The sequence below is a fragment of the Mytilus trossulus genome, chromosome 6 (assembly GCF_036588685.1).
Source record: "Mytilus trossulus isolate FHL-02 chromosome 6, PNRI_Mtr1.1.1.hap1, whole genome shotgun sequence".
NCBI classification, from domain to species: Eukaryota; Metazoa; Mollusca; class Bivalvia; order Mytilida; family Mytilidae; genus Mytilus; species Mytilus trossulus.
The window spans coordinates 85,106,368-85,118,015 of NC_086378.1; the positions used below are offsets into that span (position 1 = coordinate 85,106,368).

At 29.8% G+C, this 11,648-nt stretch overlaps 1 protein-coding gene across 3 annotated transcripts in view; it reads left to right on the forward strand.

Moving 5' to 3' along the window:
* LOC134722066 (FH1/FH2 domain-containing protein 3-like) overlaps positions 1–11,234 on the forward strand; it is an 81,793-nt gene extending 70,559 nt beyond the window's left edge. For all 3 annotated transcript variants that reach the window (XM_063585520.1, XM_063585521.1, XM_063585522.1), the window contains 5 exons: positions 285–406; positions 2,070–2,337; positions 3,489–3,624; positions 3,980–4,147; positions 8,853–11,234. In XM_063585520.1, coding sequence (XP_063441590.1) covers positions 285–406; positions 2,070–2,337; positions 3,489–3,624; positions 3,980–4,147; positions 8,853–8,926 — 768 coding nt within the window. In that variant the 3' untranslated portion in view covers positions 8,927–11,234. The remainder of the gene's footprint in view (positions 1–284; positions 407–2,069; positions 2,338–3,488; positions 3,625–3,979; positions 4,148–8,852) is intronic.
* The last annotated feature ends 414 nt before the right edge of the window (positions 11,235–11,648 follow it).

Here is an 11,648-nt window from a genome sequence, read left to right on the forward strand (position 1 = left end):
TGTTTATTATTATGTAACCATTTGATGTTTATGCCAAATAAGGATTTTCCCCCAAAATTTCCCGGTTCACTATACATGGAAATTGAAAATGTTTGATATAGACATGGTGTATGGATGGTCACATATTCTTACTGGTATATAAATTTTGGTGAGAATCTTTGCAGTTTGAATATAACTTACAAAATCATAGAAAATGACTAAGGATTATTTCTGGAACTGTTCGGAAGTATGTATTCTAACATACAGAACCAAATTGTATAGTAAAATGTGTTTTCTTATTTCAGGTTGATTGGGACGAACTTGCTAATAAACTGAACCGATTAGAATCAGATTGTAAAGCCTCATGGGATCATTTACGTGCAATCGCTAAACACGATGGAAGCTCAAGTTCTAGTATAAAGTCAAAGTAAGTTAATTAAACACGAAGGAAGCTCAAGTTCTAGTATAAAGTCAAAGTAAGTTAATTATAGTAAAAGTTGTGGATATAAATTTTAAGATTCCTGCGGCTGTCAGTTTTAAACTGGTTAACAAACTAAATTATATACATGAGTTATTAAACAGCAATAACTCATTGTCTGGTCTTTAATAAGTTTATTTGTATTCACTTTTGGCATATTGCATAGTTTTCTCATAGGCTGTTGAAGGAATGATGAAATTAAATCTTTATTTTATGTTAGTGAATTGGATATATGATTTATATACTTTCTGCTTCTAAAAAAGAACAAAAAAATATATAAGAAAAACAGGACATTAAATGTAGCAGAATCAATCAAAGAGTAGAAAATAAGAGAAAGTGTGAAATAACGATAAAAAAGGAGACTAAGAATTATGTGTGGTTACACTCGTTAATGATTTCTGTTTAGGTTTAGTACTCCAAGGTTTGTATTAAGTTCTGTGTTGAATTATGTTATATTGGCACATATATAGTATTTTCATTCATGGTTTACATTGCACATTAAACACATATTTCCCATATAAAAATTGATGTCACTTAAAAAAAAAAGAGAGAAAAGTAAAATTTAAAGTAATTAAAAGAAGTCATCAGCTTATTAAATTCACAATCCTAAGCTTTCTGCATACCAAAATGTAAGTCATTTATCAAATGGCAGCTTTGTAAAAAGATTATGCACACCCTTTGATATAAGAAAAATTAAAATGAAAGCAACTGTTTATAAATTGGCCATTGTTGTATGCATCATTTCAAATTGCCATCTTCTTCATCAATCAGAATTGACTGTAATAAAGAGTCATATTTTGTTCTTATTGAAAATACAGTGGTTGGATTTCAGTCTTATCTTAAGTAGCTAACAAATCATGATGAGACAAAAAAGAATGAAAACCAATTCAATTCTGTGGGTTCATTTAATTTCGTGGGTATCTTTTTTTGTGGATTGAGGAAAACTTGCATTTTTTTGTGGTTATTTGATTTCATGGTTTTGCCAATCTTTGCATACAAAACCTATATAAAAAAAATTATTCTTTGAACATTTGAATTCGGGGTTCATATAAATGTACTCACAAAGCCCACGAAAATTGGTATCCACTGAATAATAATGAATTCACAATATACAGTTGATTATTTGTTTGAAGTGTCAGACTTACTGTGTTTGGTTATGGAAAATTGTTTTGTGTCCATTACTGATCACCAAATAAATATCAAACATTTCACAAGGAATGGTTGAAACAAATTTCTATGATTTGAAATGCTTTAGTAGGAACTAACTGTAAAAAATAAACCATACATGAAATATAATCTGTATTCAGCTATAACACAAAAAACTAAGTTAACTGTAACCTTTTTTCATTATAAGCTGTTACACCAAAAAAACTTGGTTAAATAAGAGCATTTTTCATTAGCAATTTTTTACACCTCAAAAAAATAAAGTTAATAAAAAATTAAATTAATCTAAAATTTTTATTCAACTATTTGTAAAATAATGATTTTTTATGAAACCATTTCCAGGATTAATTCTTTCAAAAACAAGACTGGTCTAATATATAATTGTGTTTAAAAATGAAAGCTATACATATTTATGAAAACTTTCCACTGATTTTGCTTTTCTTTACAGATTATCAGAATTTTTAGCAGATGCTGCCGAAAGAATTATGATATTAAAAATTGTACATAGAAGAGTTTGTCACAGGTACACTAAGTTATTATTGTACATGGGATTACCTATACATACAGCCAAAGATCTCAAAGTTAATGCCTTCTGTAAGATTGTCAGTGAGTTTTCACTGGAGTATCGTACAACGAGGGAGAAAGTTATACAGCAGTTACAGAAACGAGCCAATCAGAGAGAGCGAAAGAAAACCAGAGGAAAAATGATTGTAGATGTATGTATATAACTTTATAAGATAAAAAGAATAACATGTAAATTTAATTTTAAAAAGTTTTAGGAGTAGGAATCCACCCTTCATTCAATAGACCACTTTCGAGTTCATCAGTCACCGGAAAAAACTTGCCAATAAGGCGTGCCTTTATGATGTCATTTACCAGATATAGGGGGTCGCCTGTATCCTTACACTATCAATATTCATCAAGCATCTTAGTGATCATCATTGTGCAGGATAAACTAGAAATAATTTTTGTTTCTTAGATACTTAAGTACAATTCCCTAATGACAGCAGTGCTGATTATCAATTATGAAAATTTAGTTTGCCGAATAAATCGTGCAATATAGTATTATAATTCTCAACCACTCGCTCAACATTGGAATGGATGTGACGATGCCCCTAAACGCATGAATAATGTTCACTAAAACCAGAGTTTTTTTAAGGAAAAGCATCAAACTCGAAAGTTGTCTATTTGACTGTTTTAAATTTCATTTGTTTTGAAATTTGATCTTTTCTCTTTGTTTCATAGGAATCCTTCAACTTAAGAAAACAAAATGATCATACCTAATATTTGATAAACATCATAAAATTTTATTTGAGTTTTTTGAAAAGACAAGTATAAGGTTCAGAAATTCAGAAATTGAAAATGCTGGAATTGAATACTTAAAGAAAATATTACTACCACAACAGTTTCGAAAAAAACCTTCATAAACGTACTCCACTGGATGTTAAGCAACCGGCAATCAATCAATCATAAACTAGCATTTTAAGGTGGAACCTAACACTACAGGGAGATAAGTCTGTTAAATTAGCTAAACGTTTGAATTATGTTGTGTTGTTAAGGGAATAGTAAGCTTCTCAATGATCAAAACTGGATTTTGTCAAACTGCTATATAACCAGTGTAATTTTTCTGATAAAATGAGTGGTTCAAAGTTTTTGAAATTTTTATATTTTTTTCAAATGGTCAAAGTAAATACTATGTCAAAATTTTATGAAAATTAAACGAGCCAAATTAATTTTAGTGAAAGTGTTGTGTACCACCTTAATTTTATACTATAATAAGATGATAATAATTTTTACAAGATTAAATCTAGCTTGATGACTTCTAATTTAAAGCCATTGGTTTAACTATGTTTTCCTCTTTTCCCAGACTGATAGATTTTCTATGACAAATCCAAAGGAAACAACACACAAGGATGATGAACTACAGAAAATATTATCTAATGGTTATGTTAGTTGTGATGATAGAGGATTCCCTGGTCAGAAACACAGAAGTAGACGACCTTGTAAGTATATGGGTCCCTTTGAGAAAGGTTTTGATGTTAGAAGATGAAGTAACATCAAAAGAAAAGCAGAAAGTCCTTTGATCTTTTAAAATAAGTAAAAATGTACTGTTAATATGTAAAGAGGGGGCATGACCAAATCTTGCCAACTTGTAGTTGTAATAATAATAATTTATTGTTCAGCTATAATATAAGGCAACTTCCGCTTGTAGAATTACCTTGTGATCTAGCAATTTAATAATATGGCTCAGGTTTTAGTTCAAAGTGATTTATATCGCAGTTTAATACATGTATAATCCTGACATTTATCGATCAATTGAATATATTTTACAGTTTGAACTATTTTGTTTTTCTACAGTGGACACTCTGAGTAATAAAAGTTCTCGTGGCTGTGTAACCACAGATTCTGAGATGTATGATACGGGTGATGATGATTTATTAGAAGCATGTGTTCGTACCGCAACGGCAGCACCAACCAGAAGTGCTCCCAGGGAGAGGAAAAGGGCCAAAAATCACAGAAAATCCTGTATGTATATGGTTATATGTTCATAAACAACAACACTACAAAATATCAGATTTTGATACATGGCTTATTTATAAATCAACAGAAATCATATTGTCCTTTTATAATCATAGGGTGGTTATCACTTAAACATTTCTGTATTCACCATTATAATAGAAGGCACTTATATTAAAGTTAGATATAGGACAGTAAAAAGAATTTATGTGACTGGATTGCAGAATCTTCCTGTGTTGAAGTATAAATAAGGCAGTATTTTTGGAGGGGGCTATTAGAGATCATGCTGACATATTGTTTGCAAGTTGGGAAAACCCTTTGTAGGAGTGTGTCATATAATAATATGTAAATATTACGTATCTTCTCTGGACAATAATATGAAATCGAGTAGGGAAAGAAGTTTCTTCATCCTACAAAATCAGCCTTTTCAGTCAACCAAAGATAAGAGTTTTAACGCCCTAAACCAATGGTTCCATATAAAATAATGCAATAATACAGTAACACAATATTACTTTTGCAGCCGAACGTAGAACGTCATTCCTGTGGTAGTTATTGGTAGGTCCCAAGTTTGGTGTGAAATTTACGAAATTACAGTGCTCTGTCGGAAGTAATGCTGTTGTCAGTTGCAGTTTAGTCAGTTTTCACTGAAGTTTTACAGGCAATGTATAGCTGAGCCATTAAGACCTATATAGTAATGGCCATCTTATCTCAATTGACAACGGCAATACTTCCAATACAGTGCTGTTACCTTTATTCTAATGCAATACTTCTTGTCCAAATTCTTGTTCAAATAAACATTCCAATGCAACTCGGCAACATAGAAGTCAATACAATAAGACTGCCAACTAAGCTCATTCAAGCCATTTCTATTGCATTAGAATTATATGTTTATTTTTACTCTCTCAAAACTTCTTTCTGATAACTTCCAAAAAATTAGCATAATTTCTATAGCAATTTAAAAAAAAATAATTTGCAACTACATGTTGGTTTTGAGAGAGCAGAAATATTTTATTTTTAAAATGATTTTGATTTTTTTTCTGGCCAACTTTATTTGAAGAATTTTGAATAATGCTTTCAAAATTATTTGGCTGTTTATGTAGCATGTCCTGATTTAGTGTACTAAAATCTCCCAGAATTCCTAGTTTGACCTATGAACTTTGGAATTTGCAAATAACTTTGCCTATAAATAAGTTCTTGTCTTGAGACTTACCAGAGAATATCGTTTCTACTGACCTGTCAACAAAGTTGAATGTGTGTCCCATAAAATCACTAACTTTAGATATTGGATTCCATCCTTATGATACTGCCTGTTGTCAGTTTGAACTAATTTTGGGTTTGGGTTTGTGAAGTATAGACAAAGACGAAAAAAATAAGTCAACCATTTTTTAATTGTAAAAATTAAATCAAGCGACTCTCTTCAAAAATATGTTTTTCTGTATCAGGAAAAAGGTTTTCTTGATATTGTATAGTACTTGATAAGACTGGAGATATTATAGCAATTCTTGCAAATAAGATTTCTTTTGATATTTATTATTTAACAGAATTGAGAAGTAACTGGTATGTGTTTTCAAGGTGTATTTGTCAAGCTTTTATCAGAGACAATGACATGTAAAATTGTATAAATTGTATGCATGGGAAGTTACGTGCAGTAGTGTTGCATGACGATAGATACATTGTACATTGTCTTTTTGGGTTATTTTGTTTAAATGCATATCTGATATTATGGAACAAAAAGTATATTTTTATTCAATTTTTAATACAAAAGAGTATTTTGGTGTCTTAAAACATATTTTAAAAAGGTCTGATCCATTCCAGAAAAAATCCTGATATTATACTTTGTCTACCTGGTACCTTATGTATAGACTGGCAAAGGTATTTACACTGGTTCCTGGTTTAGATGTACCATCAAGCTTTTTAAGAAGTTTGTCGTCATAAACGATTGCTGTGTCTTTCATGCATAACAACTATTCATCTAGGAAATCAGTTTTTTTTTTTAATAGCATCACATTTTCTAATATCAAATTTTTACCAAAAATAAAAACCAAGAAAAATTTTGATATGGGGCATCTTGAAGTTGCAGGGAGGTGAGAGCTTCTGCTGACAAAAGAATAGCAGGGGAAAAAAATGCTTTTGGTTTGTGTCTATGGATTTTGTATCATGAATTAATAGATCATTATAATTATAATAGGATAGACTGCATTCAAAGTTCTTGTTCCATACAGGAAAAGAATTTAATATAAGATTTTTTCTATGTAAAAAAATACTTTTATTTCAGAAAAATGTTATTAGTGAGGTTTCAAATTAATTTGCTTTCATACATTGGTTAACAAGTATTCACTTTCAGTCGCACACAACTATATCATTTAGTTAGATATATGCCTAATACTGAGGTTTGATATCATTTAGTTTCTACACGTTGATCTTACTATCATCTTGTGGTTGGGGTAATATTTATTTGATATTGACCTGAGGGGTAATATTTATTTGATATTGACCTGAGTGTAATATTTAGTTATTATAGCACTATTGACCTTGCTTTAAAGTCACTATTTAATTATGTTTCAGTTCGGGATAGTGACACTGATCATTATTAGGTAACCAGAAACTGCTCATTGTTTGTTAGACAATTTTTATTTGAATGTTTTTTTTGCCACTTTTTATTTTTCCCTCAGTGTATGTTGATTGTGGACCACAGATCTCACTAATGCCCCCAAAACACATGTGTTGGTTGTTGTACACATCTTAACAATAATTCTCCAAACAATAATCCCATTTGATTTCTTTTTTCGTTCATTAAATTAAATTCTTTTTGTTAAAGCATGAATTTTCTTTTTGACAGTTTTTTTGTCATGTAATGTCTATAAGTAACTAATCAATAAAACCAATAATAACTTTCTAGTTCTATGAATAGAAAGATTAAACTACGGGGAATCATTTTGTTGTTATTGTAGACAGCACATGTATTAGTAGAAGGGAGTTCTATATTTACATACACTGGCTTTGACTTTTAGCTAGAGATGTTAATGAAATTAAAAACTCAAGTATTTAATCCAACATATTTTCAAATGTTTTAAGCAAGATGGACAGATAATTTCTCTGTAGACACAAAGTCACACAAATTTCTGCTTAACTTAGCAATTATCTCAAAACTTCTTATGTCAAAATCTGGTTAAAAGCTGGTTTGTAATATGTGTAAATAGAGTTTTTTTTTACTAAGACAAGGCACACACACCTCATTATTGATTCTCTAGTTGCCTTATATATAATGTATAAGGATAAATGTGAGTTTATATATATAAAATAAATCTTGTTTGGAAAAGATAAAAGATGTTTTGAGATGATCCCTGACATTTGGTGTGTTGCACAATCACAAGTTAACTAACAAGTCCATTTTGTTTTTATCACAGTTTGGCACGATATTGTTTTCTGCATAATGAAAGAAAATTATAAGGAAAAATATCCTTTTAAATAATTGTTGGATTAAATGCAGTTAAAAAGTAAATTAAGCAGCTTGTATGCAGAGTATTTGAGAAAACTTTGCATTTGAAGAAATTGGTTTCATTATAAATCGTGTTCATTCTTTGTGTTACTGATTTGTCAGTAGAGAGGGGAAAGATTTTACTCTTGCATCTAAATGTCTTATTAATAGCTAGTAGCTTTTTCAGATAATTAACGGGTTAATGGCGATCACATTTAACGAGTCAGAGATGAGATTGGATCTAAGTGCTTTATCCATGTAACTGTTTAAAATCCTGACAACTGAGCTTCATTATGCATCTGTGAAGCTTTCGTAACATGCACAAGTTGTTAGTGTCTGTCTATGTGATATGTCTGTCATCAGTTCAGTGTATGTTGCAGTAAGAAGGCTTAATGTCTGTCCCTTAGTAATGTATGTGTAGTACGTTGTGTAAGCTCACCTATCCCCTGTAATACATGTTTGTCAGCAGTCCCAGTTGAACCAATGTTGCTTGAAAGAAATCAAGGATAAAGTTCAGGTGATTTTCTTTAATTTAACTCTTGAATTATGTTGGAATAAATATTATATACTGCCAGCAAGTGCCAAGTCTGGTTCAAATACTTGTAAAAATGATTTTAAACCAAACAATGTTAAAAGGCATGAAGTTAGCATGTAATTATGTTAAATTAGTTATTAACTCGTATGAATTGTTAATCTGTATTGCATGGAAATATTAAGATTTTTTTTATGCATTTAAATTAAAGAGGGAATTCTTATTTGAAATGAACAGGGTGTGGTTGGCAATAACATAAAACAGTGAAATGATGTGAGCTGGTTAAGTAGAGTTTAGAAAAGCATTGAATATTACATTACAGTAGAAAATACATGTTCTGCAATTAACAGCTTAGGCATCTTAACCAATTTTATAGATAGGTTGCACTGTATGAAAAGATTGAATAATTTCAAATATGACACAATATATTCTCATATAAATTGATCCATTTAGGAAATTAATTTTTCTAGAAAATGTAACGTTTAATGTGTTAAATACATGTACTAACATATATAGATTTGTGTGGACGTTTTAAAACATTTGTTGATTGATAGGACTAGAAATCTAGATTTATGTTTAGACCAGTATTGTCCATCTATTTATCATGTTTTTGTACATTTATGTTTTATATGCTTCTTAAATAAAACAGTAAAACCTGAAACTTTGTAGCCAAATAGAAAGTAATAATTTTCTTCCATTTGCAGTGAGAAGGACACTGAAAGGAGAAATGACAGCTGAAGAATGGGAAACTGTGGCTTCATATTCAGATGCTGTCTAAGGAAAAGAGATACAGACCGTGGTGAAGGAGGAAGAGAATGAAGCTAGCTCTGTCTCATTGCTGTCATGGCAACCTGATGCAATATGTACACAAATGACTACATCAGTCTTTCAGATAACAATGTCCCCATATAATCATCCATAGTCCATAATCCCATGACATATAATGTCCGCTCATTTACATATTCATGAGATTACGTCTTTTGCAACTGCTGAAAAATTTAAGTTATAAAATGCAATTTTGTTGCTCTATTGTAGCTTTAGATATTAAAGTTTGGAGTTCTCTTTATTTACGGGAACATGTGATATTAATATTGTAAAGATTTAACTTAAACCTTTTATTTCCTGCAAAAGATATTTAAAGCAGTGTTTATTTTAAAATATCAAATTTTAAAAAAGAAATGAAAAGAAAAGAAAAGAAATCCATAACTTAAAAAAAAACACTGTTTCAGATTGGTGCACAAGATAAAATCCAAAAATGATCAACCTAAGTGCACCAAAAGGTTTATGGCAAAGAAAATCCAAAAATGATCAACCTAAGTGCACCAAAAGGTTTATGGCAAAGAAGTAGAATTTTACAAATAGATCCTTACTTTTAATTGACAACTTTTATATTAGATTGTTAAATGAAGATGTTTTGTTTGAAGTTTCTTTAAGGCTGGCACTTAAAAACAGAAACAAACATATATAGCAAAGTAAAATTATTCTAAAAATGTGTGTTGATGTTGTAACTTATAAATTGAACATAATGATTATTAACTTATACAAAAAAAAATATTTAGTGCTTTAATTATAGAATGTACAGTTGCTATAAAAATGTTAAGAATTTTTAATGTTATATTTAATGTGTTCTATTTGTATGTACTCTTTTAATGCATTTTTGGTTATGTAAATTACTAATGTCCATTGTAGTAAATAGCCAAATTGATAAGCTTAATGTTCTTGTGTGGTCTAAACTGATGGTTTTAATAAAAGTCTGTTGGAATAGGCCATTCCTTCAATAGCTCTGGTGATAACCAGCTGGGAGTATGTGAAGCAGTTTTGTCTTACAAGGCCGTTAGATCAAACCACAAACTTTTGTCTTCCTAATAGAAATCTGTGATAGTTAAATGTTTGCTTGTTGTTAAGTATTTTAAACAAATATTTTTAGTGAAATGAGATTTCGAAATTCTGTTTTTATAAATGTTACAGAATGAATTTTATTTTAATTAATCTACAGTTAATTGATGTTTTAGAAGAAATATATTAGCAGATGACAATTTTTTTCTTTTAAATAAAAGAACAAAATATATCAAAAATATGAATATTAATCCCTGAAAAATAGTCATAAATGCCACTAATAACTCGTACATCTATAAAAATATGAGATATACTGTGTATGAAACAGATTTCTTTATTTGAACTTGAAAACAGTTGGTCCAAAATAAAGTTTTTAGATAAAATAATGTATGGAGATCAAATAAAATAGGTTAAGAATTCAATTAAAAGTTAATATCTTGCCAGAAATTCATCGCCACCATGGGATAGGGATTTAATTTGTTTATGGTGATTGTTGCAATATATTGTGGAGTTGGTGTATTAAACTAAATGTTTTAATATTTTACTTGTTAGTTGTTTTTTATTTGTCTCATTTCCATTCTGCACTGTTTTGTTTTTTACATGTACATTTTTGAGAAGTTTTTAATTTATTTTTGTTTGTTTTACATAGAAACATGCTTTCAGTATTACTCATGGGAGATAACTCATTTTTAGCAGGGATGTAACTCTTTGTTAGAAGAGAGATAACTCATTTTAGCAGGGAGGTAACTCTTTGTTAGAAATAAAATAACTCTGACAATCCATGGTCAACAGGGTTTTATGTAGAATGTGTTCAAATGTGTATAAGATTGGAATATGCAGGTTATCTAAATTAAATTAAATATTAAAAATAATAATCTTTGATGATATAGAGGGGATTAATTGACAAATTTATACTACACAATAAGTTAATTATAAATGAGATACAATGTATTATAGTTTGAATAATAAGCATATATTTCCTAGTCTTTCAGTTTGATGTTTTAATCATCATTCGTTTTTAAGGAGGTAAATCCAGATACAATCTGTTTACATGGCATTTAAAGAGTTGTCTCCACTTTGTCATTAAAACCTAGTCAAGCCACAATCCATGACATTTGTACATTTAACATATCATTTCTGACGGAGTGTAACAGTGTGGCTCTATTTGCTAAAAATCCTGCCATATTTTTGTGAATTACATCATTTTTTTATAACAATATGGAAAATAGAATTAAAATTTTTCTATAGAATTTGTTTTTGTTTTATTATATACAACCACACAGATAATGATAAACCAACAGATTACACAAAATCTCACTTTGCCAAGTTTTCACTTATCTGAATTTAACATGGGCTGGTCTTTAGAAATATAAGGACATTACTTTCATGATCAATGCTGAAAAACTTTATGAAAGGAGATGTAGGGACACATCAATGAGTATATTTAAGAAGATGTGGTATGAGTGCCAATGAGACCAAACTCCACCCAAGTCACAATTTGTAAAAGTAAACCATTATAGGTCTTACTACAGTCTTTAACATGAAGCCTTGGCTTACACCAAACAGCAAGCTATAAAGGGCCCCAATAATTACAAGTGTCAAACCATTCAAATTGAATAACAAGTCTAATCTACATATAAAACGAGAAACACTTATGAACCACA